The 27,068-nt window shown below is 40.7% G+C and overlaps 1 protein-coding gene across 1 annotated transcript in view; it reads left to right on the top strand.

Annotated features, from left to right (window-relative positions):
• CDS1 (CDP-diacylglycerol synthase 1) overlaps positions 1-13,912 on the top strand; it is a 66,032-nt gene extending 52,120 nt beyond the window's left edge. Inside the window, exons 9-13 of the mRNA XM_044224617.1 lie at positions 1,739-1,807; positions 2,531-2,683; positions 4,518-4,637; positions 6,650-6,753; positions 11,103-13,912. Coding sequence (XP_044080552.1) covers positions 1,739-1,807; positions 2,531-2,683; positions 4,518-4,637; positions 6,650-6,753; positions 11,103-11,232 — 576 coding nt within the window. The 3' untranslated portion in view covers positions 11,233-13,912. The remainder of the gene's footprint in view (positions 1-1,738; positions 1,808-2,530; positions 2,684-4,517; positions 4,638-6,649; positions 6,754-11,102) is intronic.
• Positions 13,913-27,068: the final 13,156 nt, after the last annotated feature.

Raw genomic sequence — 27,068 nt, 5'->3', positions numbered from 1 at the left:
AATTAAGTGTTCCCAGAGGAAAGCATGAACTGCTTATCCTTCAAGAAAATCTTCCATAAATTCTTCCCCACATAGGAGTCTAGCATACAACATCGGGCTAAGCTGTAGGGATACAGGCAAGCAAGCTATATATGTATATATTTAAACATTTCTAAAGCTGCTTTAGCATAAGAGTATGTGATTAAATATTCAAGGCTTCTATATCAGATGAGAAGTTTTTGGCTTAGGAAGTTTTGAAAGAGGTTGTTATGAATGTAGAAGAATGTTACTGTCTGATTTTGAACATAAATTTCTAGTGAATTTAGGGCTGGATTAGTTGTATAATATACCCATATGTAATTAAACAAGTTAACCTCTAAATCAGTTTGATATAGATCGATTTAATTTGATAAGTTATATATATATTTTTGAAGATTTATTTATTTGAGAGAAAGAGAGAAAACACAAGTTGGGGGGAGAGGCAGAATGAAGGGGGAGAGAGAATCCCCAAGCAGACTCCCCTGCTGAGCACAGAGCCTGACACAGGGCTCAGTCCCAGGACCCTGAAATCATGACCCCAGCCGAAATCAAGAGCCAGATGCCAACTACTGAGTTTCCCAGGTTCCTGATTAAGTTATCTCTGAAATAATCAACAGTCACTTTTCAATTTGAGTCAGCTCCTACTTCATGACAGTAATGCTGAATTATCCTAGGAAATGGTATGTATCACTCTTGTCTCTGTGGCAGAATTGTTATCAGATTTATCAAGAAACTGTTTCTATCAGCGTTTTTGGCTTTGGCCTTTCATGAACATCATTAAGACAAGAGGTCTATGAAGAGATCATGTAGTTAGCCTGTCACCTGTTGCTGTCTGCATAAACTTCTGTCTGATATTTATTTGGCTCTGTCCTCACCCGTCCACTGAAAGGGTCATCACAGAGGTCATCAGCGATCTTCTGATGACCAGGTCCCTGTTTATCAGTCCTTATCTTATAGGATAAGGCATTTAGTGTGTCCACTCCCAAATCTTTTCCTCCTGCCCCTGCATCACTGATTTCCAAACTTTCCTCCAGATTTCTCTGCCTGAATGCCCCATTGACTGAGAAACAATAGCCGGAATCTGAAACAGTATCTATTCTTAGAAGCACAACATGTTCCTTTCTTCATGGAGACAGACATAGATTGTGACCAAAGGGAGAAGGATATGTGAATACTTGTGGAGCAAATACTGTATCTGGAGTGTTTTGCCATTTCAGAAAGAGGTCTGTCATATGCATGGCATTTGGGGGAATATACAAAAATCTGATGTGCTGCATTGTCCATGTTATGTGATATTCTATTTTTTGTCAGTAGTAGGTCAATACAGATCGTATGTACTTGGAATGAGTACATCTCATCCTTATTGCAAGAACTATGCTATTGTGGGGGTTTATATAAGCTTTAAAGTCATGGGATGATGATTTTAACCTAGAGTTTATAGTTCTTTGAGAGAAAAAAATAAGTTGAGGTTATACAGAAACAGACATATATTCACAGTATGTCAAATATTTGAGGGTCTAATATGTTAGATATTACTAGAATTATTTGCACAAATAAGTCAGGATCATGGAGTGAAGGAAAAAGGGTTGCAGAGCCATTCCAATAAGAAAAAAGGAGAGAGGTATAAGGTATTGTGGGAATTCACTGAAGAGAGTTTGCCTGTGTATTTGTGTGTTTTGTGAGTGGAGTAACTCTTTTCAATTTATTTGACCTTTTTTAGTTGTCGCCTAAAAAGACTTGGGAAGGATTTATTGGCGGCTTCTTTTCCACAGTCGTGTTTGGATTCATTGTGAGTCTTGCTGGGATTTTTATTTACATTTTGGAAAATGATGGCAGATTTTACTAATCTATTCTAAACCTAAAAAAACTGAACCACAAAATGTTAATAATGTATTTATTAAAACCCACTAAGCAGAACCAATTTTGTACCCCAGTAGCTCTGATCATGGCCTCATATCAGAATTACCTGGGGATCTTTTATAAAGTCTATGTCCCAGCCCTATCCCAAGTCTGTTAACTCCCCCAGCTGATTCTAATGAACAGCTAGGCTTGAGACCCATTGCTGTGCTGTTGTGTTTTGGTAGTTTCTAACAGTTGTTCTGCCTTCAGGGGGATCCAGTTACTGGGACAAGTATTGGCTTTGAGTAAAGCAGAGAATGCAAATAATATTAAAGAACTCTGCCTCCTTAATGCATACTGCCTAGTTCACTTAGTGGGTACTGCTGTGAGCCCAACTTGTAGGAAAAGTTTGTTAAAAATAATTGACATTTCCTTTTAGATATGCATAACAGATATTGTTAATGTTTCAAAAATTAGTGTACGGTTACAGAATTTAGGTTTTTATTAAAAGAGGTCTTGTGAGAATCGAAGTTTATAATAAAATGGCTGGATAAAAGATAAGTATACAAAAACTGTTAAGTTTAAGTTTTTAATAGAATATATATATATATGCATATATATAATTATTATTATTTTCATTCACTGTTTCATGGACTCTTGCTTTGTTATTCAGGCTGCCTACATGTTATCCAAATACCAGTACTTTGTCTGCCCAGTGGAATACCGAAGTGATGTTAACTCCTTTGTTACAGAATGTGAACCCTCTGAACTTTTCCAGCTTCAGAGTTATTCACTTCCTCCCTTTCTAAAGGCAGTGTTGAGACGGGTAAGATAAATATAGTTAAAGATCCTGTATCCCAAAGATTAAGATTCATTTAAAAGTAGCACTAAACTTCTGTCACCTTGTGATTTCCCTTTCTTGAACATAAAATGAATATTACTATCACAAACCAGCTGTCTATTAGGAATTTACTTACCTAGTGGTTTGAATGATTATTGATGGTAGTTTATCTTGTATTTGTTTTGAAAACATTTTTCAGTATTCCTTAGATTTCTGCAAATCAAATGGGTTACAGTGAGCTTCACTTGTAACTGGTAGGAATGGACTCAATTTAAAGCTTAATTAAAAAGGAATCAACCGCTCAAAGATTCCTTGACTTTTAGGGGACCTTTAATAGTACAGAAAGCTGCTGCTTCTAAAAAATCAGTTTCCCTTTGAAAAGCATACTGTTGCCATTTGAAGATAATGTTTGAGGTCTCTCACTGAAGGATGTTGACATGCTGTCCATTAGAACCCTGCTGATCTATGTCATCAAGACTGGTGGGTGGTTGGTTAAAGTAAGGAATCAAACAGCTGCATGTGTGTGCTGTGTACCTGTGCGTATCTGAAATATTTTAACTGAAGTCCATAATTTTTGAGGAGGAGGTTAACCAACAAATGATTTCTCTCCTCGAGAATGCAATACATTGAATCTAAGAATTTTTTTCAGTGTCCAAGCCATCTGTTATCCGCTATAAAACTTTTTGATACAACCAGTCTTTGACTGGGACAAGACCTTTGCTTTGAGAACAGGTCCAGAGATTGGTGTTCTGAATGATCTTTCTAAAGCCTATCTATTTATGCACTATCTGCAGTTTGTAGTTTCAGTCTATTTAAAGTTGAGCAAGAACCAAGAATTTACTAAATAATTTGTGTGGAGAATTATTCTCAATTTCTATTATCTCCTCTCTGAATCTTATGACTGTCTTGCTAATGCTCAATTTGCTGTTTTTTTTTTTAAGTAAAAGACAAACTTTTCCCTCATTTTGTCATATACAATTAAAGTGAAATAGAATAGTGAAATAAGTCAAGCGGAGAAAGACAACTATCATATGATCTCCCTGATATGAGGGAGTGGTGATGCAACATGGGGGCTGAAGTGGGTAGGAGAAGAATCCATGAAACAAGATGGGATAGGGAGGGAGACAAACCATAAGTGACTCTTAATCTCACAAAACAAACTGTGGGTTGCTGGGGGGAGGGGGGTTGGGAGAAGGGGGGTAGGGTTATGGACATTGGGGAGGGTATGTGCTTTTGGGTAAATTGGAAGGGGAGATGAACCATGAGAGACTATGGACTCTGAAAAACAGTCTGAGGGGTTTGAAGTGGTGGGGGGGTGGGAGGTTGGGGTACCAGGTGGTGGGTATTATAGAGGGCACAGCTTGCATGGAGCACTGGGTGTGGTGAAAAAATAATGAATACTGTTTTTCTGAAAATAAATAAATTGGAAAAAAAAATAAAGTGAAATAAAATACAAAAGTTACACAGTTCTACTAAGAAACAAATTCAGAAATTAACTCAACTGATTCTTGGTAAACCTACAACTCAAGTGGTATAGAAGTTTCTAGATGAATTAAAGTATCCTGCCAACTGCAAGATTTTGGTGTGCCAGGTGCTGTCAGAATGCTTAGAGGGAGAATGGAGAGTACTGGCTAAGTAGAGGATGGGAATGAGAGCTTACAACACATTTTTCTCCCATGATCCTGAAAGTTTATGAAGTTACCAAAAATGTGGTATAATGATTTGATTTAATATTTATATCATCGTTCTTAGTGGAGGTGGCATGCTCAAATACAATTTTAATGCAGTTAAATCCCTTCCCCCTTTATTTTCTTTTTAGGAAACAGTGAGCTTGTATCCTTTCCAGATACACAGCATTGCTCTTTCAACATTTGCATCTTTGATTGGCCCTTTTGGAGGCTTCTTTGCCAGTGGATTCAAAAGAGCATTCAAAATCAAGGTGTGTGTTTAGAATCTTTGTTATTATTAGAGAATATATAAAGTTGTAATTTGGTTCTCTCTTAGTCTCCCATATTAAGCCGCTGGGCAAAAACTTTTACATTCCATTTGTTTCAGCCTCAGAGAAATGCATCCTGGCTGATTTGAGTATATTCTCTCTTGTTAAATTTGGGACAGGCCATGTTAATACATTTTAAAGTGTTATGTCAGCCACATTTATAGAATTGGCATGTGTCAGTGTTGGGACAAATGCAGAATCTTGGTCCTTCAAGTGCTCCTCCAAAAATCCAGCTATGAGTCGTCCAAAGTTTATGTGTTGTGCCACAGTCTCACTTAAAGAGACAAGCAGGAGAACCTTTGGATATAACCATCCATTCTACTAGATCTGTGGTCAGTAAACTCTTTCTGTAAAGGAAGAAATCATTTATTAATCTTATTGCAGCTACCCAACTCTGAACTCTGCCATTGTAATGGAAAGCCCTGTGGCCAGTATTTCAATGAATGGCCATGACTGGGTTTTAATAAAACTTTTTTATAATAAAGTTATAATAATAAATAATAAAACAGGCAGTGGGCTAGACTAGGACTATGGGACAGTTTGCTGATCGCTTTTCATGATACATAAAATTATCCCTATATTTCATTTAATTTGGATTCTCAGAAAGTCACATGTATTTATTATCTCAGCTCTTGTGCCATTGGGAGTCAGAGAATAGCTATTGAAAGTGGGGTGAACAGGGCAGGCCTCTCTGGAGGAGGTGGCATTTGAACAGAGGCCTGAGAAGAGGAGTCGTATAGAAAAATCGAAGGAAGAGAGTTCCAGTGAGTGCAAAGGAGAGGAGGAGCTTAGCCTGTTTGAAGGGGAGTGAGAACACCGTGACTGTGGTAAAGAGGCAGCGATCAGACTGCAGAAATTGGGGGATCACACAGGGCCACGGAAGCCAGGGAAATAAAAAAAACTCACTCGGTGAGCACTTAAAATGGAGAAGACACTATGTTCAGTGGAATGCAGCATGCAGAAGTGTATAAATGTCTCTGTTCTCAAGCTGCTCACCACCTACTAGGGGAGACAACATGTGCCCACAGTGAACCCCAGCAAGAGCTGCCCATGAAGACTGCCCTGTCGAGGCTGCAAACAGCAGAGTGGAATTGAGTTACTATGGTTCTCTTGTTGCTTCTGAGAGTAGGGAGGAGAAGGAAGGAAATGCGTTATAAAAAAGTAACCGAAGAATTTTTCAGTAATGGTTTGAAACAAAGAAATGTTATATTTGGGATGGTGTTTTCTTTAGTGGTCTCTAATATGAGGTTTCTTCTTGAATGATAGATTATTTTGAGTGTCCAAAATGAAGGTATAATAGCTGTTGCATTCAGATGGTTTCAGGTCGCCTGCGTACGTTAGAAGAGCATTCCGTCATTTCCATGTCCTTAGCACCAGACAGTGGGTATGTTCAGAGAATCCACCTGAGACACTTACTAACCATTTCCTTCACTTGGGGCATTTAATGGACTAATGTGCCCCACATGATCTAATTTGATTTTCCTTTTACCTCAATACTTAAAGGAGAATATACATTATAGTAGCAAAATATTTATTTTGGAGTAAAACTGTTAGAATTATCATGAGTTAGAACTAGTTGTACATCCGTCAACAACACTCAAATCATTTCTGGGTATACAGAAAAGTAAGCTAGAACTGTATCAGATTAATAATGGCCAGTAGCGCTTTTGATTTAGAAAAAGCTTTACTAACTAAAAATGTTAGTACTAGATTTAATTAATATTTAATTAGTGTTACTTGACTGCTTTTAGTCAATTCGCGAGTCATTTGATTGTGCGTACATATTTGAAAGACGTGGTTCTAACTTGTGAGACGTGCTCTAGTAATCTGCCTTTAGTGAGGAAATCCAGTGGTATTTTTCTTCAGGCCCCTGGTGCCAAGAGACATTTACAGGTAGAAGTTTTATAGCAGGTGATTTTTTGAAAATTTGCTCATATGTTTGTTTGTTTCTGAAGGATTTTGCAAACACCATTCCTGGACATGGCGGGATAATGGACAGATTTGATTGTCAGTATTTGATGGCAACTTTTGTGCACGTGTACATCACAAGTTTTATAAGGTACTTTTAGATTTTTAAAATGTTTTATTAATATGATTTCTTTGAGTTCTCATTTTCATAGGCATTGGTTTGAATGAATTACTTTTTCTGTCAGTGGTAATTTATAATATAAAAAGGGAATGGCGGCCCCTGGAGTTTGCATCACATTGTAGCCCTGAGAAGTATGATTAAGAAGAAATGATTAAATTATAATTATTTTTGCACACATTTGCATAACTTGAGTAATAGTATATATCATGGTATTTAATAGAACCAAGGTAAAATCTAGGTAATGTGGGTGGTACTGAATTGACTCATCAGATTTCTTATTTTCTGTGGTATACAATGGTAGTGAATACTAAGTAAAAAGGAGGAGGGTGTAATAATTCATCCAGTCCACCAGCTATTGCTTGAGTGCCTGTGAAGTGTTGGGGAGTGTTCCAGGCATGGATATAGCAAAGAACAAAACAAAGTCCCTGCCCTCAGAGCTTATGTTCTTATTGGGGAGCTGGAGAGAGAAGGGGCAGTAAAGGACAAAAAGCAAATCTAGTTTGTTAGCTGGTGGTTAAGTGCCATGGAGAAAAATAAAGCAGGCCAGGGGATTATGGTTGTATAGGGGGTGGGGAGTGGGGTGGGGGTGTATGGAGAAGTGGGGTGAATGGAGGGGTGTTGCTTTTTTGTATAGGGTGGTTTATTCTTGTTATTAAACCATAAGGTTTGGGGGCGCCTGGGTGGCTCAGTTGGTTAAAGCTTCTGCCTTCGCCTCAGGTCATGATCTCGGGGTCCTGGGATCGAGCCCCACATCGGGCTCTCTGCTCAGCAGGGAGCCTGCTTCTCTCTCTCTCTCTCTCTCTCTCTGCTTGCCTCTCTGCCTACTTGTGATCTCTGTCTGTCAAATAAATAAATAAAATCTTCAAAAAGTAAAAATTTAAAAAAACCCATAAGGTTTGGGATCTGCCCTAAAATGCTAGTTTGTGGTGTGAAAACAAACCACAGCAAGCACATATTAACTTCATTTTCCATGGTTTCTGCAGAGTGGCTGACCACAGAAAACATGTGTTTCCTTCAGAGAGTATTCAGAAATGCATATTTGTAGATCCCTAAACACATGTTTTAAAAATATACCCAGGGCAATGTTGGAATTTTATATTAATTTTTATTTTTCTTGAGTAGTTTGTTAGGAGTTTATTTCGTTAATCTTTTCAAAGAATCAAATTCTGGCTTTGTTAACTTCGTGTTTCATTGATGTCTGCTTGCATCTTTCATTCCTTCATCTTTCTAAGACACAATTTGCTGTTGCTTTTTGAGCTTCTTGAGAAAAGCTTAGTTTATTGATTTTCAGCCTTCTTGTCTGAAATGTCATCCAAGACTATAAATTCCCTCTTAAGTACTGCTTTACTCTTACCTTACATGTTATGTTTGCATTTTCATTCTCAGTTACAAATACTTCCTGGTTTCCAGTACGATACCTGCTTTGGCATGTGGGTTATTTAGATGTGTGTTGATGGCTTTCCAAACAAATGGATTTCCTCATTCTCCTTCCTTTATTGACTTTTGCCTTCATTTTACATGGTCAGAAATCATACTCTTTATTATTTCAGTTTCTGTTTATAGAGACTTGTTTTGTGTCCAGTATTCTTGTCTGTTGAGTATGTGTCCGTGTGCCCGTGGAGTACGTGTGCATCTGCATTGTGGGGATGTAGGGCTGTGAGTGTTAGCTACATCTTCTGTACTCATTGTTTGTTTGTTTCCATTTTTCATCTTTTCAGGAAGAGAGCTTTGTCAAAATATCCCACTGTGATTGTCTATTTCTTTTTAAACATTTATCTATTTATTTTAGAGCGAGAGAGCCCAAGCAGGGAGGGCAGAGGGAGAGGGAGAATCCCAGGCAGGCTCCACAGCCAGCATGGAGCCCAACTCAGGCCTGACCCCATGACCCTGAGATCATGACCGGAGCTGAAATCAGGATGCTCAGCTGACTGAGCCACCCAGGTGCCCCTCCCCCACTGAGATTGTCAATTTACTTATTCCTAGTCTGACAGTTTTCACTTTATGTATTTTGTGGTGGCTTTAGGTATATACACATTCAGGACTGTCCTATCTCCCTGTTGAACCACTCCTAATATTGATCTGTAATGTCCATCTTTATATACTGTTTGCTTAAAGCCTATTTGGTTGGATATTAGAATAATGGCATCAGCCTTCTTTTGGTTAGTATTTGTATAGTGCTTGTCAATCCTTTTATTTTTAGCATTCCTTTATCCTTATTTAAAGCGTGTTTCTCTTCTTTTTTTTTTTAGCGTGTTTCTCTTCTAACAGGCATATAGCTTGATCTTAGTTTTTTTTTTAATAACCCAGAGGACAACATTTTTCTCTTTTTTAAGATTTTATTTGAGATAGAGCGCACACGCACGCTAGAGAGAGAGGGCACGCATGTGTGCGCACATGAGTGGGGGAGGGGCAGAGGCCGAGGGAGAAGCAGATTCCCCACTGAGCAGGGAGCCCGACGAGATCATGACCTCAGATCGCAGGACCCTGAGATCATGACCTGAACCAAAGGCAGACAGATGCTTACCCGTCTGGGCCACGCAGGTGTCCCTAACTTTTATCGTTTTAATTGGAGTGTTTAATCCATTTATATGGTAGTTCCTGATATATCAGAGTATGAGTAATTAATGAATCCTTTGGACTCTGTTTTCAGATGGTGGCAGCTTCTGGGCATTAAATCACTTTTTTTTTTTTTTTTTTTTAACCTCTTCTCTCAGTAGAGAAAAGTCATGCTGAGCCACATTGTCTACCATTTGAAAGCAAATATTTAGACTAATAGAAATACAGGGCTAGTGCCAGGGTGCGTCTTGCTGGGAGCACCTGCTGACATAATTTTGTATTTAGCTGAACTTGCTACAATACTCTTCCTTTCCTCTGTGGGTCCTTACTCTGGGTTTGTTATGAAGTTGCTGAATCTTTTGATTCAGCAAAGACAAGCTGTGCCCTGACTTGAGTAGATAGTGGTGGTGAGAGACATCTGGCGCACTTCTGGCAGATGTGGAGCTGAACCTTGTGCACAAAGGTGACCCAGGGTATAGATGGATCTGTGCTCTGGTGTGGTTGGTTTAATCAAAGACTTTTGTTGGGATATCCCTAAATATCAGACATTTCCTTGTTACTGGGTTTTCTGTTTCCTAGAATTCCATTTGAACTGAACAGTTCTAAGAAATTTAGTTATCTGTGTAAACATCCTTCTCAGAATTCGGTGCCCTTCTCCATATATCATTTATGTCTTGCTGTTTTCCATTGGATTTTACTAATGTCTCTTTCCAAGAAGTGAACCATAATCTGTTTTTCATATTCAGATGGACTGTAGAAATTGCAGAGAACAATACATATATATTGATATTGGAATTCTGTTCATTCTGAATTTGACAAAATAGCACTGTAGAAGATCACACAGGTGTAAATGAGTTGAGTTCCAGAGTCGGGGGTGGGGGAAGTTACTAACCCCTGACTATATGAGTGTCAGAGCAGGGAAAGAGAGAGTCCTGTTTAAGACCTTTTCTGATTCAAGTGCAACATGGAAGGGTGGGAAGAAGAGGGCTGGGGTGGGGAGGTAAGGGGGGCAGGGCTGTTGGAGGAGATGTTCCCGGGAGAGAAGGGTGAGCATGCTGTACCACTGCCTCGTTGTTGCCTCGGTTCTCCCCGGGCTCACTTCCCCTCTACTAGAACTGCTATCAGGTGGCTGAGGAGGGCAGGCTGTCCGCCTCTTTGTCCTCCTTTCAACTAGAAAAAACCCACTTTTGTTTCCTATATTGGGGTTCACTGAAGACTTTGGACAAAGCCTGTGCATCTACTGTAGATCCCGGGTAGGGGCTTCAGTGCCAGGTCTGCCTGCACCTTTGTGTCCTGTCTCCAGAACATTCATAATACCCTAGGGGCACTTACTGAAGTTTCTCTGAAGCTAAAAATTTAAGGTATATTTTCATGTCCTCTATAGCTTATCTTCATCCACTGGGACTTTGCTTCCTTCTTTAAAGGATGGTCCTTGTGTCTTGACCAGTCAGGATTCGTTCCCTGTCCCCACCTCTAACTCAGGTTGCTCCTTTGAGATGTTTTGTAGAACTTAGATCTGCACTTCCTAGATTGCCTACTGCTGTTCGGGCATTTTGTGTTTGTGCATTCTTCCCAAATCTACTGTATGCCTCTCGGTGCCAAATATCTCTGGGGCTTTTTCTTCCCCAGACACTAAAGCGAGCTTGATCAGTAAAGGTGGTTACGCTGCACTTACGTGCATGATTTATTTTCAGTTGGAGGTATATGCTTCCTTTAGGTCTCTCAAAATAACACGAACTTGGCCTTTTCTGCTTTATTATCAGGGGTCCGAATCCCAGCAAAGTGCTACAGCAGTTGTTGGTGCTTCAGCCGGAACAGCAGTTAAATATATATAAAACCCTGAAGACTCATCTGATTGAGAAAGGAATTCTACAGCCCACCTTGAAGGTATAGCTGGATCCACAAAGGGAAGGACTAACCATAAGGAGTTCTACAGGAAAGCACTGACCGATGAAATTTTGAAATTGCACAGAAAACTGGTTGAAAATGCAATAGATTGAAGTTTTATGACACGAATGTCTCTTCTCGAAATTACTGTGAATATTTAACACTTACTTGATCTAAGTTATGAAATAAGTAGCAAATTATCAGCAAAAAAATCCTGTAATTTTTCTAAAGTGTATTTTCTGATGTTAACTTCCTTCCCCCAACTTACTAGGTTTCATAATATAAAAGACTTGTGTTTTAAAGAGTCAAACGGAAAAAGAGTAAATTGAAGATGTCTTAAGATTGCATCTGGCATTGTGCCCTTTGCACAAATATTTACTTTTGTACTTGGAGCTACTCTTAATTTTAACAAAATGTTTTGTGTAAGGCACAATAGGAAGTTAGTTCTCCTGCACTTCCTCCTCTCAGTCTGAAGTCCTTTCTGAAGGGCTGAGTTGGATCCAAAAAAGAAAAAAAATCTTGTCCGTTTTTCAAAGAAATAAGTAATCATTTGCCAGGGGAAAACATGCCATTTTTAGGTAGGTTCAAAAAGAGCAGATACCAAACTCGACTCCTGATAAAATCATTTGGAAAAACATGACAGTTGCAAAAAAAAAAAAAGTGTTCAAGAAAACAAAGGAGAATTCTGCTCTGAAGGACATGATTTAGGCATCTTTCACAGATTCTCTCCACAGCCGATCATAGCTCAGGAGGCCGAGGATGGAGATGAAGGCCCCTGGCCACCTCTTGGTTGAATCCTCTGCTTTTCTTTGTTTCCCAGTGAACTGGTGTCCATCAGTTCTACAGCCTCCAAGCCTGTAAGATCAATGTAGGGGTAGTGAGCTGGGGTGGTGGCTGACGCAGAGCTAGAGGGACCCGTCCCCAGCCGGGGCTCTGCAGGCCTGTGTTCTGGGGAGCCTCCCTGCTGGCATCCTGGGCGGGCAGCCCTCGGGACACTCACCTGGCGAGGAGGAAGATCAGCCCGCAGACTCAAGCCCAGGCCCGCTCCCTGCTAACAGCTCATCTTTGCTCCCTTCCTCTGGTACATCATGAAATCTGAGGACATCAGCTGATGATTTTTTTCTTCCAAGAATGAAAATCAAGCAGAAGTGATTCTCATCAAGAACCAAAAGCACACGAATGCCAAACCTTTCCTCTGTGGGACTGGACACTGTAACCTGATGAGAAGTGTATTCTCATCAGTGACTGTAAATAAGCTGCGGTTGCCGTGTGCCTCCGCGACCATATTTGCTGTAGAGCACAGGTGTGGGGGGCACAGAGTCTTCCAGACGTGGCCTCGTGCTCCGTGGCGTACTGTTCAGAGGGGAGAAGAAGAGATTTTCAAGACTGTTTTGCTAATGAAAAGAGTAATATTTTTATTTAAATCAGAAACAGATTTCAGTTATTTTCTATTTCCGTTCTCCTCCGGTACCTGGAATAAGAGATGATGGATCTGCCCAGGATCCGTGGATGTGAGTCGGTAACTGGCAGCTTCATCTGTGCACTACAGGACGGCAGGAGATCTAGTTACACTCCGCACCGGGGATCTGAGTTCTCGGTTTGGCACGCACGCAGTCAGTTCGCCTGCACGGGATGTGTTCAGTCAGCATTATTTAAGACTGTCCCGTAAAAACCTAGAATTGGCACTGGAAATGTTATTACAGGAGGGAATGATTCCTTTTCGAGTCAGGCTACCTGCAGGTTTGATTTTCAGCATCTCTCATTTATATTTGCCTCATTAAAAGCTCCAGATGCTGATCGTAAAAGAATTTAGATTAGCAGAGGTTAAAAAATACGATGAAAAATTTGCCACAGGAACTTACATTGAAAACTTGGTGATATGCACAATAAGAACTGCTTGGAGATACGTGGTTCCCTCTGCATTTTTCTTTAAAGTGATTGGTGAGACACTGCAATGCAGAATTATAAGAGAGCATTACTGAATACACATATTATAAAATCAATCTTATTATAAACAAAATATGAAGCTAGAAATATTTGGGGGTCACAGTAATAGCTTTCATCAAATATACTTTTAGAGTTGGGTGTACATTATTCTATATATAAAAAAGTAAATTCTTAATTTTAACAGCTCTAACGATTGACCTTTTTAGTGTACTTTTATAGCATGTATATTAAAATAGAATATATTTTAGCAAAAGATTGCCATAAAACCCTGACTTTAATCATTTTTATATTCGTGCTGTGAAGAGAGCTTAAATTCCAGTGTGGGAATGTGGTGAAAGGAAAGTAAAAGGCTGGGAACTTCCTTCACAGTAATGGCTACTTGTTCCAAATTTGCTATTTTTGGAGGGACTGTACTTGTACTAATTGCTTGACTTTTGGATATGTGGGATGCAAATGTTTCCTCAGTGCTTTTCCCCTGTGGTGATACAACATATACATTTACTGTCTGTGAATAAAAAGACCACACCTATTACCCCTACCCCCTTTTGTTTCATTTATCATCTCTCTTCCACAGGACTTTGGTTTGAACAAAGACAGTATCACCTTGTTCAGTGCAAAAGAAAAAAGTAGAAAGTGGACATACACTGTATATGGGTGGAAGATAGCTTATGATTTGTGTCAAGTTCTCTGAATCTTTTACGAAAACTGAGCTAGGAAAATAAAATTGAAACAAATCATATTTTGACTCTGTTGTGCCATTTTCTCACTAGAGAATCATTCATTCAGCCAACGTTTACAAACTGACCAAAGCTATGTAAGCAGTGTCTTATCTGTGTCCCATTGCCAGCGTCTCCAGTGACACCTTCAGGGCTGGGATCCGTACGTCTGTTATGAGGGAACGTGTGTGTTGAAAGGTGATATCCTCTTAATAGAAAGAGTACTCAATTCTTGGGTTTTCCACGGCTTCTAATGATGTATTGACTTTTGTGACTCTCCAGTCTGGTCCCCTAGAGTTTTAAGCTATATGGCTGCTGAACGGCAGCGGGTTTTTATTGTTGTTGTTTTAAAGATTACTTATTTGACAGAGACACAGTGAGAGAGGGAACACAAACAGGGGAGTGAGAGGGAGAAGCAGACTTCTCACTGAGCAGGGAGCCAGACATGGGACTCGATCCCAGGACACTGGGATCATGACCTGAGCTGAAAGCAGACGCCTAATGACTGAGCCACCCAGGCACCCCTGTGGCAGTGGTTTTGATCAGCCATTTTGTCCCCAGTGTCTGGCTCCATGCCAGCACCCCTGAGGCCTTTGAGCTTCTGGATGGATGAACAGGTTTAGAGTCTTAAGACCCAATTGTGCACATTTCTATTTGTTTTCATTGGACAGCCCTTCCCCACCCATCCTGGTTTTCATTTACATTTCCCTAAAATGGTTGTCATTATTCCTAGTTCTTAGGGTTAGGGATTAGGTAAATAAAAGTTCATAGGAAAGGACCATGATTTGTGTCCTGCATAGAGGAGCTGATCTGTATCCTTAGTGTCCTCTCTTCATCCTTCTGCTTCTCCTCTAGTCCAGATCCAGTGCAAAGGGACAATCTGCTAGAGAAAACCACATTTGGCCACTTACGATTTAGGCGGGGTTAACATCAGGAGTTCCTTGATCAGTAGACAGCCCGTCTCCTGGCTTCAGCAAACCTGCGGCATTTCCCAGATATCCAGCACAGGGCTTTGTCCCAGCCCCAAGAATAAGAACAGTCGGTCTCCGCCTAGTCACGGAGACAGAGGTGAATGCCCTGTGAGGTAGATGTCAACTGGGACAGTGACAAATGTATAAAGCGGAGGGGGAAATGGGAGACCACCGTTCTAGCCTCCATGTAGGATCTGTCTGCCGCATGGACAGTGTGCCGCCAGCTCTCTCCATCTGCTCCGGAAACTTGACGAGGTGTAAAAGTCACTCCTGAAGGAGGGGCTGTATTTGGGAATCTGTATGTTGTGGCTGCAAATAAAAAGCAGGTCTAGACAAATGAACCCAAATCAGAAACCTGTCCTACCTCACTCAATGCCATTTGTCTTTCTTTTCCTGTGCGGAAGGGGAGAACGTTCTTGAATCATTAGATAACATCGAGAGTCATTTAGTAAGGGTTGATGAATGGAATGGTTTTTGATAATGGCAGGTGAGTTTCTAAAAGGAGCTGAAAAAAATGCAGCCTGCTTCTCTCATGTGTACAAGGGACATGGGTGGGTAGAGCAAAAGCCTTGTTGCCCATAGTGAAAATCACTGAGGGACGGTCCACCCAAAGGTGTCCTCTCAGTGAGAAACAGAGATCTCCAACTGCCATCAGACTTAGAGCACAACCTTACTGTTCCAGGGCACGAGTTCTCAGACCCCCCTTTCCACTGTGTGCCCAGCTTGAGTTCCCTAGATCCAGTGGTATTCTGTTCAAGAACGTACGACGACAGACTTCAGACAGGACCTAAAAGAGTGAGAAGTTCGAGAACATTTTTGAGTAATCTAGTAAGCATAGTTTTGATCAGTTTTAATCTCAAAAACTTAGGAGGAAAAGGAACCCAAAGGTTTTAGCCAGAATAGCTAAGACAGACACAAGTGAATCATCAGGAATTCTGTTTTTCAACAGCTTCATCAAGATACAGTTTACACTCTGTAACCCTGTGCAAGCATCACCACATCCAGGTTAACGCTGTTTCCATCACCCCACTAAGTTCCCTGGTGCTTGTTTGCACCTAACCCCCTGCTCCAGCCCCAGGCTTCGGCAACCACTGCTCTGCTGTCTCTAGAAATTTGCTTTTTCTGGACGTCGCCTATAAAAGGAATCATACAATATGTAGCGTTTTGCATCTGGCATAATATTTTTTTATGTATCAGTACTTCATTCCTTTTTATGAATACCATATGGTACTGGCCTACTTACCGGTTGACTGGCATTTGGGTTGTTTCCAATTTGGGGTTCTTAAGAAAAATGTTTCTATGAATATTTGCAGACATGTCTTCATGTGGTTATGTCTCCATTTCTCTTGGATTTCTAAAGGTGGAATTGTGGGGTCATATGATATTTATTTTTTAACTTTTAAAGAAATGGCCAACTGTCCAAAGTGGCTGGGCACCCTTACATCCTTGCTTACAGTGTGCATGGGTCCCAGTTTCTCTGCGTCCTCACCAAAACCCAACATGTCCATTTTGAGAGAGAGAGAATGCATATGTCAGGGAGAGGCAAAGGGAGAGGGGGAGAGAGAATCTTAAGCAGGCTCCACACCCCTTGCAGAGCCCAATGCGGGGCTCAGTGATGTGGGGCCCCACACAAGTCTGCATCCCAGATCTGGAGATCATGACCTGAGCTAAAATCAAGATAGGACACTCAACCGACTGACCACCTAGGTACCCTGGCATGTTCGTCTTTTTAATGATAGCCATTTTAGCTGGGATCTAGAGGGGAATCTAGAGAAATCTCCAAGTAGTTTTAGTGGCATTTCCACATGGTTTGTATATCTACCTTGATGAAATGTCCATTCATATCTTTGCCTATTTTTACATGGGATCGTTTTTCTTTGTAGTGAGTTGTAAGAATCGCTATATATCCTGGAGGCAAAACCCTTATCAGATACATGACTTGCAATTATTTTCTCCCAGGCTGTGGGTTTGTTTGTTTTTAATCTTTTTGGTTCTTTTCCTTTTTTCATTCTTAGACTTTTTTTTTTTAAAGCAGTTTAAAGTTGACAGTAAAATTGAGGGGAAGGTAACCTCTGTGTTTAAGTCACATATATTTAAGTAATTAATCTCATCATTTTGCAAATCCTGGCTTATTTGCCTATGAACCCAAATAAAATCAAGAACTTGTCAAGTGAAAACAAACAAACAAACAAAAAAACCTGAGGTAGGAAGGTACAGACATTTCCCATACTTTGCTCTGTACCCCCCCCACCAATCTGTCACGATATTCATAGCCTCCCTATTATTTACATCCCCAACCACAGTCATGGATGTGTTACAACTAATAAACGTGCACTGACCCATCATAATCACCCAAGTACATAGTTTACATTAGGGTTCATTTTTGGTGTTATATATTCTTTGGATCTGGAAAGAAGAATGATGCTATGTACCCATCACTGTGGTATTATACAGATATTTTCACTGCCCTAAAAACTTTTGTGCTTCCTCTATTCATTCCTCCCCGTACCCCTAACCCTGATCATCTTGGGAATCATAGTTTTGCCTTTCCCACAATGTCCTACAGCAGGAATACAGTTGGAATCATACTGTATGTAGCTTTTTCAGACGGGCTTCTTTCACTTAAGTGATATGCATTTAAGTTCCCTCCATGGCTTTTCATGGCTTGACAGTTCATTTCCTCTTAGCGCTGAATAATATTCCATTGTCTGGAGGTACTGTGGTTTATCCATTCACCAACTGAAGGACACCTTGCTTGCTTTTGCATTTTGGCAATTATGAAAAAGCTGCTGTAAACACACCTGTGCTATAAACATCAGGTTTTGAGGTGGACATTATTTTTCATCTCCCTTGGATAAATACCAAGAATTGTAGTTGCTGGATCATGTAGTTGCTAAACTATGTTCAGTTTTGTAAGAAACTGCTAGGCTTCTTGCAACATGACTATGCCATTTGCATTGCTAACCAGCAGTGAATGAGAAATTTCTATTGCTCCACATCCATGCCAGCATTTGGTTTTGTCAATGTACTGGAGTTTAGGCATTCTGGTAGGTATGTGTGATGTTTTCATTACATTTCCCTAATAATGTGTGTTGTGGAGAACCTTTTCTTCTTCTTCTTCTTTTCAAACAAGTTTATTTAAACAACAAGACAGTTGAAGGGAAAATGATCTAGGAGTAATGTATTTTAGAGTGATTTATCCCTATTTAAAGACAGATTGCCCTCCATGTAACTGCTACATACAAAAGAAGTTATAACATTGTCCTTGGTTTTACAGTGATCAATGAAAAACATTAACATTCTCCAATCTCAATCGCACCAGGTATATAAGGATTTTTATGTTGCTCTTTTATCATTGAAGAGTGAGAACAAAGTAACTTACTGGAATATAAAGATAAGAACTGAATGAGCATGCCACTAACGGAGGTGAATATTTTCACAGAACCAGTATTTTCCCTCTCCTGTCTCCATTTGGTGTTGACCTAAACATACCACTGGCCATTTAGTTACAAAAATGTAATATGCTTGTGCACATATGGTTACTTTATGATAAAGGAATGAGGAAGGAAAAAAAATGATGGAATAGAGAAAACTCTATATAGGGGCCAGGATGTGGTGGGACAAAACTGTAGTTTCCTAATTGAGAATGTCATCTCCTCTGGTGGAGCAGAGCTCTGCAGGAAGGTAGCAGGTTCCCTTCTCAGTGGACACCTCCCGTCTGCTGCTGGAACACATCAACTGTATGTTCATCCTCCATCTCCGACTGTGTGTGTTTCATTGATGGGCTCAGGGAAGAGGAATCTGATCTGCCTCATTGACAAACCTTCTCAAAGGAGCAGCAGCCCAACTCACTTCAGAAATCAACAGGTTTCTGATTCTGTACGAGAAATGAGCACACAGCTGTTTTCAGCCACAGAAAACAATCCGAAAGATGAAAAATCCCTGGGCTGTTCCTTGGCCATGGCGAGTGCCAGAGTCTCCTCTGCAGCCGCTTCCCAGAGAAGAACCAGGTCCACACCCAGCGGGCACCTGAGCAGCACCAGAAACGGCAGGAGTCAGGAGCCAGTGTATCTTTTCATGTGCTTGTCATCTGTTCACCTTCCCTGCGGAGACACCTGTGAAGGTTTTTGGCCCATTTTTTAATGGGGTTGCTTTCTTTCTTCCTCTTCTTTCTTTCTTTCTTTCTTTCTTTCTTTCTTTCTTTCTTTCTTTCTTTCTCTTTCTTTCTTTCATTCATTTGAGAGAGAGGGAGATCATGAGCAGAGGGGAGGGGTAGAGGGAGAAGCAGACTTCCTGATGTGAGGTTTGATCCCAGGACCCCAAAATCATGACCTGAGCTGAAGGCAGACGCTTCCCTGACTGAGCCACTCAGGTGCCCTGGGTGTTTTTTTTTTTTTTTTTTACTGAGTTCTTGTATATTTTGGATGTCAGTCCTTTATCACCTGTCTTTTGCAAATATTTTCTTCCAGTCTGTGGCTTATCTTCTCATTCGCTTGACATTATCTTTTGCAGGGCAGGAATTTTATTTTATTTTTTAAAAAGACTTCTTTATTTCACAGAGTGTATATGCAGGGGAGGGGAAGAGAAGAGGGGCAGAGGGAGAAACTTCAGTGGGCTCCGTGCTGAGCCCGACTCTGGGCTTGATCTCACCATCCTGAGATCATGACCTGAGACCTGAGCTGAAACCAAGAGTCAGTTGCTCAAATGACTGTGCCACCAAGGTACCCTCAGAAATTTTTAGTTAAGTCCAGCTTATCAATTCATTCTTTCATGAATTGTGCCTTTTGGTATTGTAACTATGATGTAATTACTACGTACTATGTAGCTATTACGTAGTTACTATGATGTAGGAACTCTGATACAACAACTTAGATGTTGTCATTGCCATACCCAAGGTTATTTAGGTTTTCTATGTTATATTCTAGTCTTATTGTTTTGCACATTACATTTAGGTTTATAAGCCATTTTGAGGTAAATTTTGTAAAAGGTATAACATCTGTCTCCACTCTTTTTTTTTTTTTGCATGTGGATGTCCACTTGTTCTACTGTCCTTTGTTATCTTTGCTCCATTGTACAACCTTTGCTCCTTTGTCAAAATCAGTTGACAGTATTTATGTGCTTCTGCTTCTGAGCTTTGTGTCCTGTTCCATTGACCTGTATGTTTTTTTTGCCACTACCACACTGTCTTGATTATTATAAGTCTAACTTACAGCTTACTATATGTAAGCTTATGACTTATAACTTAAGTAAGGAAGTCTTCAAGTTGGATAGTGTCCGTCTTGCAACTTTGTTCTCTTATTATATTGTGTTAGCTATTCTGGGTCTTTTGCCTCTCTACATAAATTTAGAATCAGTTTATTGATATCCACAAAGTAATTTTCTAGGATTTTTTTTCATATGGTAATTCCATTTTTAATTTTTTGAAGATCCTCCGTGCTATTATATATATATCTATAGTGGCTGCACTTACTTATATTCCCACCCACAATGTACACGGGTTCCTCTTCTTCCACATCCACACCAGCATTTGTTAACTTTTTTTTTTTTTAATTTTCTCAGTGTTCCGAGATTCATTGTTTATGCACCACACCCAGTGCTCCATGCAATACGTGCCCTCCATAATACCCACCACCAGGCTCATCCCATCCCCGATCCCCCTCCCCTCCAAAACCCTCAGTTTGTTCCTCAGAGTCCACAGTCTCTCATGGTTTGTCTCCCGCTCTAATTTCCTCCAACTCCATTTTGTGCTCCATCTCCCAATCTCCTCCATATTATTCCTTATACTCTACAAGTAAGTGAAACCATATAATTGACTCTGTTTGACTTATTTCACTCAGCATTTTCTGGGATTTTAGCTGGGATTGCATTGAGTCTATAGATCAATTTGGGAAGAACTGATATTTTGACAATGTTGAGTCTTCCTATCCATGAACATGGAATATCTCTCCACTTATTTGATTTTCCTCAGAGACCTTGTACATACTTTGTTAGATTTATACCTAAGTATTTCATTTTGGGGGATGCTCATGTAAATATAGCATTGTGGGTTTAATTTCTAGTTCCTCTTATTCACTGATGATATATAGACAGTATATAGGAAATAGGTATATAGGTGGTGTATAGATGGTTTATAGGAAAATGATTGGCTTGTGTATATTATCCTTATATCCTACAACATTTCTTTACTTGCTTATTAGTTTCAGGAGGCTTTTTCTCAATTTCTTTTGACATTCTACATACGATCATATCATCTGTCAACAAACACAGTTATGTGCCTTTTCAGACTGTGTATTTCTTTTTCTTGTCTTATTGCATGAGGTGGAACTTCCAGTATGATTTAAAAAGGAATGGTGAGTGGGGAAAACCTAGACTTGTAACTGATCTTAGTGATAAAGCTCTGAGTGAGTTTCTCACCATTGGGTATGATGTTAATTGTAGGGTTTTTTTTAATAGATAGTCTTTATCAATTTGAGGACGTTCCCCTCTATTCCTAGTTTATTTGGATGGGTGTTGGATTTTGTCAAGTTGTATTTTTGCATCTATTGATATTATCATATAAATTTTCGTTTTCAGCCTATTGATGTGATGGCTTACATTAATTGATTTCAGATGCTTATCCAGCCTCATGTTGCATAATTGGGTAAGTCCCACTTGGTTATAATTCTTTTTATACATTGTTGGATTTGATTTGCTTATATTTTTTGGAGAATTTTTGCATCTAATATTCATGACAGATAATGATCTTTAGTTTTCTTTTAATGTTTTCATCTGGCTTGGGTATTAGGGTAATGCTGGCCTTATAGAATGAGTTAGAAAGTATCTGCATCTAATTTCCAAAAAAGACTGTAGAGAATGGACAGAATTTGTTTCTTAAATGTTTGGTAGAATTCACCAGTGAGCCCATGTAAACCTAGTGCTTTCTGTTTTGTAAGGATATTAATTATTAACTCAATTTCTTTAATAGATACAGGACTATTCAGACAATTTGGCAATTTGCTTTGGGAAATTTGTCTTTCATGGAATTGATCCATTTCATCAAGATTATCAAATTTATGGACATAGAGTTGTTCATAGTGTTACTTTATTATTCTTTTAATTTCCATAGGATTTGTAGTGATGTCTTCTCTTTCTTTTCTGATATTAGTAATCTGCATCTTTCCTCCCTCTTTCTCTCTTTTTGCAAATAGCCTGGTGGAGGTTTTTTTGGTAGTGGTTGTTGTTGTTGTTTAATATTTTATTTTTTTATTTGACAGAGAGAGAGAGTGAGAGAGGGAACACAAGCGGGGGGAGTGGGAGAGCGAGAAGCAGGCACCCCACAGAGCAGGGAGCCTGATGTGGGGCTCGATCCCAGGACCTGGAGATCATGACCTGAATCGAAGGCAGACACTTAATGACTGAGCCACCCAGGTGCCACAAAAGGCTTACTGATTTTATTGATTTTTCCAAAGAACCAACTTTTGGTTTCACTGATTTTCTGTACTGATTTTGTTTTTCAAATACATGGACTTCTGCTCTAAATTTTATTATTTCTTTTCTCCTTCCACTTATATTGGATTGAATTTGCTCTTCTTTTTCTATTTTCTTAAGCTGTAAATTAGGTAATTGATCTTTGGTATTTTTTCTAATATATGCATTCAATGGTATACATTTTCTTCTAAGAATTGCTTTCACTGCACCTCACAAATTTTGATTAACTTGTGTTTTCATTTTCATTTATCTCAAAGTATCTCTAAATTTTGCTTGAGATTTCTTCTTTGGCTAATGTGTTATTTAGAAGTGTCATATTTGATCACCATGTATTTTGGGATTTTCCAGCTAATGACTTCTAGTTTAATCCATTAGTGGCCTGAAAGCAGAGATTATATGATTTCTAGCTTTTTAAAATTATTAAGATATATCTTATGATCCAAAGTTGGTCTGTCTGGGTGAATGTTCCATGTGAGCCTGAGAAGCATGTGTATTCTGCTGTTGTGGGGTGAAATAGTCTATAGATGTCAATTATATCCAGTTGATTGATGGGGTTGAGTTCAACTATATTCCCAGCTGATCTTCTGCCTGCTAGATCTGTCCATTTCTGATAGCGTCATGTTGAAGTCTTCAACTATGATGGAATTTCAAGGAGAAAGAGATGAATGCACTACCCGTTTTTACCTCACATAGGCAATCAGTTGTGCTTGATTTTTATTTTTCTTAATGGTGTCTTTTGAAGTTTGGTGCCTTTTAATTTTGAAGCTATTCTATTGATCACTTTTGCCTGTTGAGGATACTGTGGGCAGTGTCAAGGTCAGCCAGGAGTATGTAGATAACTGAGACCTTCTCCAGGTCTCCACTGTGCATGGACATAACCTCATCCAAGAATATGCCTGGTTCAACCACACAATTCAGGCTTATGGGGCCATTAGCTCACCCCACTCTCTTCTGAGATTGCCATTTCCACTGACAACTTTACTGGGTTAAGGTTTCATCCACCATTTCAAATCTAGTGTGTCCTCCTGGAACACACTACTTCTGTTGCGTTTTGATCAAACCTCCATGTCAACTAAGCTGGCAGGGAATGGGAGTAGCCTGGGGAAAGAACTGCAAAGACTCCCATTGTGCAACAGTTGTTCAAGCACAAATGCCTCTTATATTCTTACAGATATTTCTTTGATTTCCAGAGCAGTGAAATAATCAATTTTGTCCAGCTTTATAGATCCTTTCTGGGGAGAGGCTATGCCCATCTCTCCCTCAGCTGTAGCTGGAAACGTCACACTGGCAATTCTATTTTAAAGCAAGAAGAGAAGAGATAGGTCTTGATTCAAATATGGCCCCTCAGCTGAGGAATAGAGACCAAGTGTACACACTGATATGAAAAAAACAAAACAAACCAGTGCCTAAAAACTTCTTATAAATTCTAAACAAAGAGCCTTCAGATACATCCTCCTGCCCTCAGAAGTATTTCTAGGTTACTTGGGGCAACATTGTTGAAGGTGCTGTGACTGTGGTCTCTACAGGCAGGGCACCTCACCTGGCTGGATCTGGGGAGGGAATGCTGAGGAGAGGTGGCAGGAAAAGCCCAGATAGGAACAGAGACTCTGGTGCATTCAGAGGCAGCTGGTGCAGACTGTCACCTAATTCCTTACCAGAGACCTTCTTGAAGGTATGTTGGAAAGTGGCTCATCTCGGAAAGAGACATTTTAATGAAGGCCTGTATGTAACAAGCTGAGGGATTGCGGGTTGGTTGGGGCTGTACCGTGAGAGTAAAAACTGACTGGATACACTGCTGGAGGGAAGGAAAAAAGGAGCAATGGTTTTGGAAAACAGCCTGGCAGTTCATCAAAATGTTAAATATAGAGTTATCATATGATCCAGCAATTCCACCCAAGAGAAGTCAACTGCCCATCCATACAAAAACCTGTGCATAAATGTCTACAGCAGTGTTATTCACAAATAGTGAACAAGTGGAAGCAACATCAAGTGGTAAATGAGTAAAGTGTAATATATCCATGCAGTGGACTACAACCCAGCAATAAAAAAGAACGAAGTTCTGATCCATGCCACGATGTGGATGAATCTCAAATACCTGTTTGAGTGAAATCAGTCACTAAAGACCACATATTGCCTCCATTATATAAAATGTCAGAATAGCAAATCTGTAGACAGGAAGTCATTTGTGGTTGCTGGGGGTTGGGGACAGGGAGGCTAGGAAGTGACTGCTCATGGTATGGGGTTTCTTTTGAGGTGACACGCTCTAATATCACACTGTGGTGATAGATGCACAATTCTGTAAACATACTAAAACCCGTTGAGTCATACACTGTAAACTGATGAATTTTATAGGATGTTCATTATAGCTCAATAAAAAGGTTTAAACATCTGATTCAGGAACTGTAATGATGGGATCTGCAGGGGAGGCTATTCTGGGCCTTGGCAGGATCTGCCAGCTGGTTCCATAATGGGACCCTACAACGGGTCCTACTCAGAGTTGTCTGATGGCAGCACTGGCATGGGGGTGGGGGGGTGAGTGCCTGTGCTGGAATATTTAAACCTCCCCAGTTAGGTGGAAGGAGGTATTAGGAGAAGGAGGGCTGGCTTTCTTCTCTGATGTTACTGCAAAGACCTTAAGGCTTCTACCCTGGGCTGGCAGGCAGCTGGTTCTTCCCCTAGGGACAGGGTGCCTTGCTCAAAGGTGCTCTCAAGAGCTAAGGAAGTTTGGGGTGCCTGGGTGGTTCAGTGGGTTAATTCTCTGCCTTTGGCTCAGGTCCTGATCTCAGAGTCTTGGGATCAAGCCCTTCATTGGATTCTCTGCTTGATGGGGAGCCTGCTTCCCCTGTTCTCTCTGCCTGCATCTCTGCCTACTTGTGATCTTTCTCTGTCAAATAAATAAATAAAATCTTAAAAAAAAAAAAAGGGCTAAGGAAGTTTGAATGTTTAAGATCAAACCCCAGCCCCACTGAGAGTTTGAAACAAAAGTACTTGGGCATGTGGCTTATGAAACCTCAAATTCAACACACGAAAGAGGATTTAAGACTTCCCCCAAAGCAGATTACATTAGGGTTGAAGTTCCACAACATTATGCTATGTGCAGGAAGCCAGTCACAGAACGGCTGAGGCTGCAGGACAGAGACAGAGACCCCTTAATGTGAGGTCTCCATAGAATTCAGATGCCCAGAAGTGGACAATAGCCTGGTGCTTGCTGGGGGTGGTGCAGGGGGACAGAGAGCCGCTGTTCAACAGGCATGAAGCTTCAGTTACGCAGGTCCAGGGGTGGATGGGGCCACACTGAGCTGAGGCTGACAAGATGGGATTGTACACATCAACATCCATCAAGAGGGAAGATCTCAGCTTAAAGAGTCTGCCTACAGTAATAAAAACAGCTAAAAATTCAAGATTGGTAAAGGGCGGTAGGCTGCCTCTAATTCCTTCACTTAAAAAATTCCCTGAGCACCCATTCTCCCTGCCAGCGCCGGCTGTGGCCACAACGGATGTCAATCTCTGCCTCTGTGTAGCTCATGCTTCCCCAGGGAGATGCCGCGAACACACCGAGTTGGGTAGGTCAGATGGAGGTAGATGCTACGTGAAAGAAGAAAGCAGAGAACGGCAAGAATGGAAAAGTTAGGGGGTGGCCACCAGAGATAGTGCAGGTTGGTCAGAAAATGCTTCCCTTGGAAGGTGATGCTTGAAGACTTGAAGCAGGTGAGGGAGGAAGAGGGGCACTGCCGGGGTAGGGTCCTCACAGGCAGCAGCGGGGGTCTGGGTGGAGGCCCTGCCTGGGGTGGGCCAGGCCCGCAAGCTGGGCCCAGCGAGTGAGGGGGCTACCACCCGGATGCACGCAGGGAAGATGCGTGGGGCATCAAGCAGGCCCGCCGCTCCTCTTCAGCTGGGAATCAGAGGCAGGCAAAGGCAGAAGCAGCCATCCTCAAACCGACGGTGGGAACGGTGTTAAGGAGAATTCACTCACCCTGCATCTCAGAGAACTTCAGCCTGGGTGGGAGTATCCATATTGCAAAGGAGGAGGATGAAAATTAGTGGTGTAACTCCTCTGTAGAACAGAGGCAGGCAGGCAAGTGGCAGAGAAATATCTGCCAAAGACCAAAACCCAGTCTGGAGGGAAAAAAGTCTCAGTAGAAGAGAATGTGCTAGAAAGGCTCTGTATTATATAACTATAACTTAGAAGAACATGAATTCAATTCTATAACTTAGAAGAACATGAATTCAATTCATATCAAAGGTGAGATGATGAAATACCAGATTGATATGAAGACCGCAGAGCAAAGAAAACAATGCGAAGAGAGTTTCATTCTACTGAATTAGAAACAGTGAGAAGTAGAATAGACTTGCTGAAAACGGAGTTACAGATCCCTATATGAAGGTAAGCCTTGTGTTTATGGCTAGAAAGTTCTTGAAGAGAGTAGTTGTGTCATTGTTCTATCATCCTTAAGGCCCAGTGGCAGAGGTACCAGCAGGAACATAAAAACTACCTTTCTGGGTGCCTGCGTGGCTCAGTGGGTTAAGCCGCTGCCTTCGGCTCAGGTCATGATCTCAGGGTCCTGGGATCGAGTCCCGCATCGGGCTCTCTGCTCAGCGGGGAGCCTGCTTCCTCCTCTCTCTCTGCCTGCCTCTCTGCCTACTTGTGATCTCTCTCTGTCAAATAAGTAAAAAAAAAAACAAAAACAAAAACTACCTTTCTATTTTTGAAGAAGGCAAAATGCATCCATGGGGATAGACC

The sequence above is a fragment of the Neovison vison genome, chromosome 11 (genome assembly GCF_020171115.1).
Source record: "Neovison vison isolate M4711 chromosome 11, ASM_NN_V1, whole genome shotgun sequence".
Lineage (NCBI taxonomy): Eukaryota > Metazoa > Chordata > Mammalia > Carnivora > Mustelidae > Neogale > Neogale vison.
The sequence above is the reverse complement of the archived record's forward strand: the minus strand, read 5'-3'. Positions and strand labels throughout refer to the sequence as shown.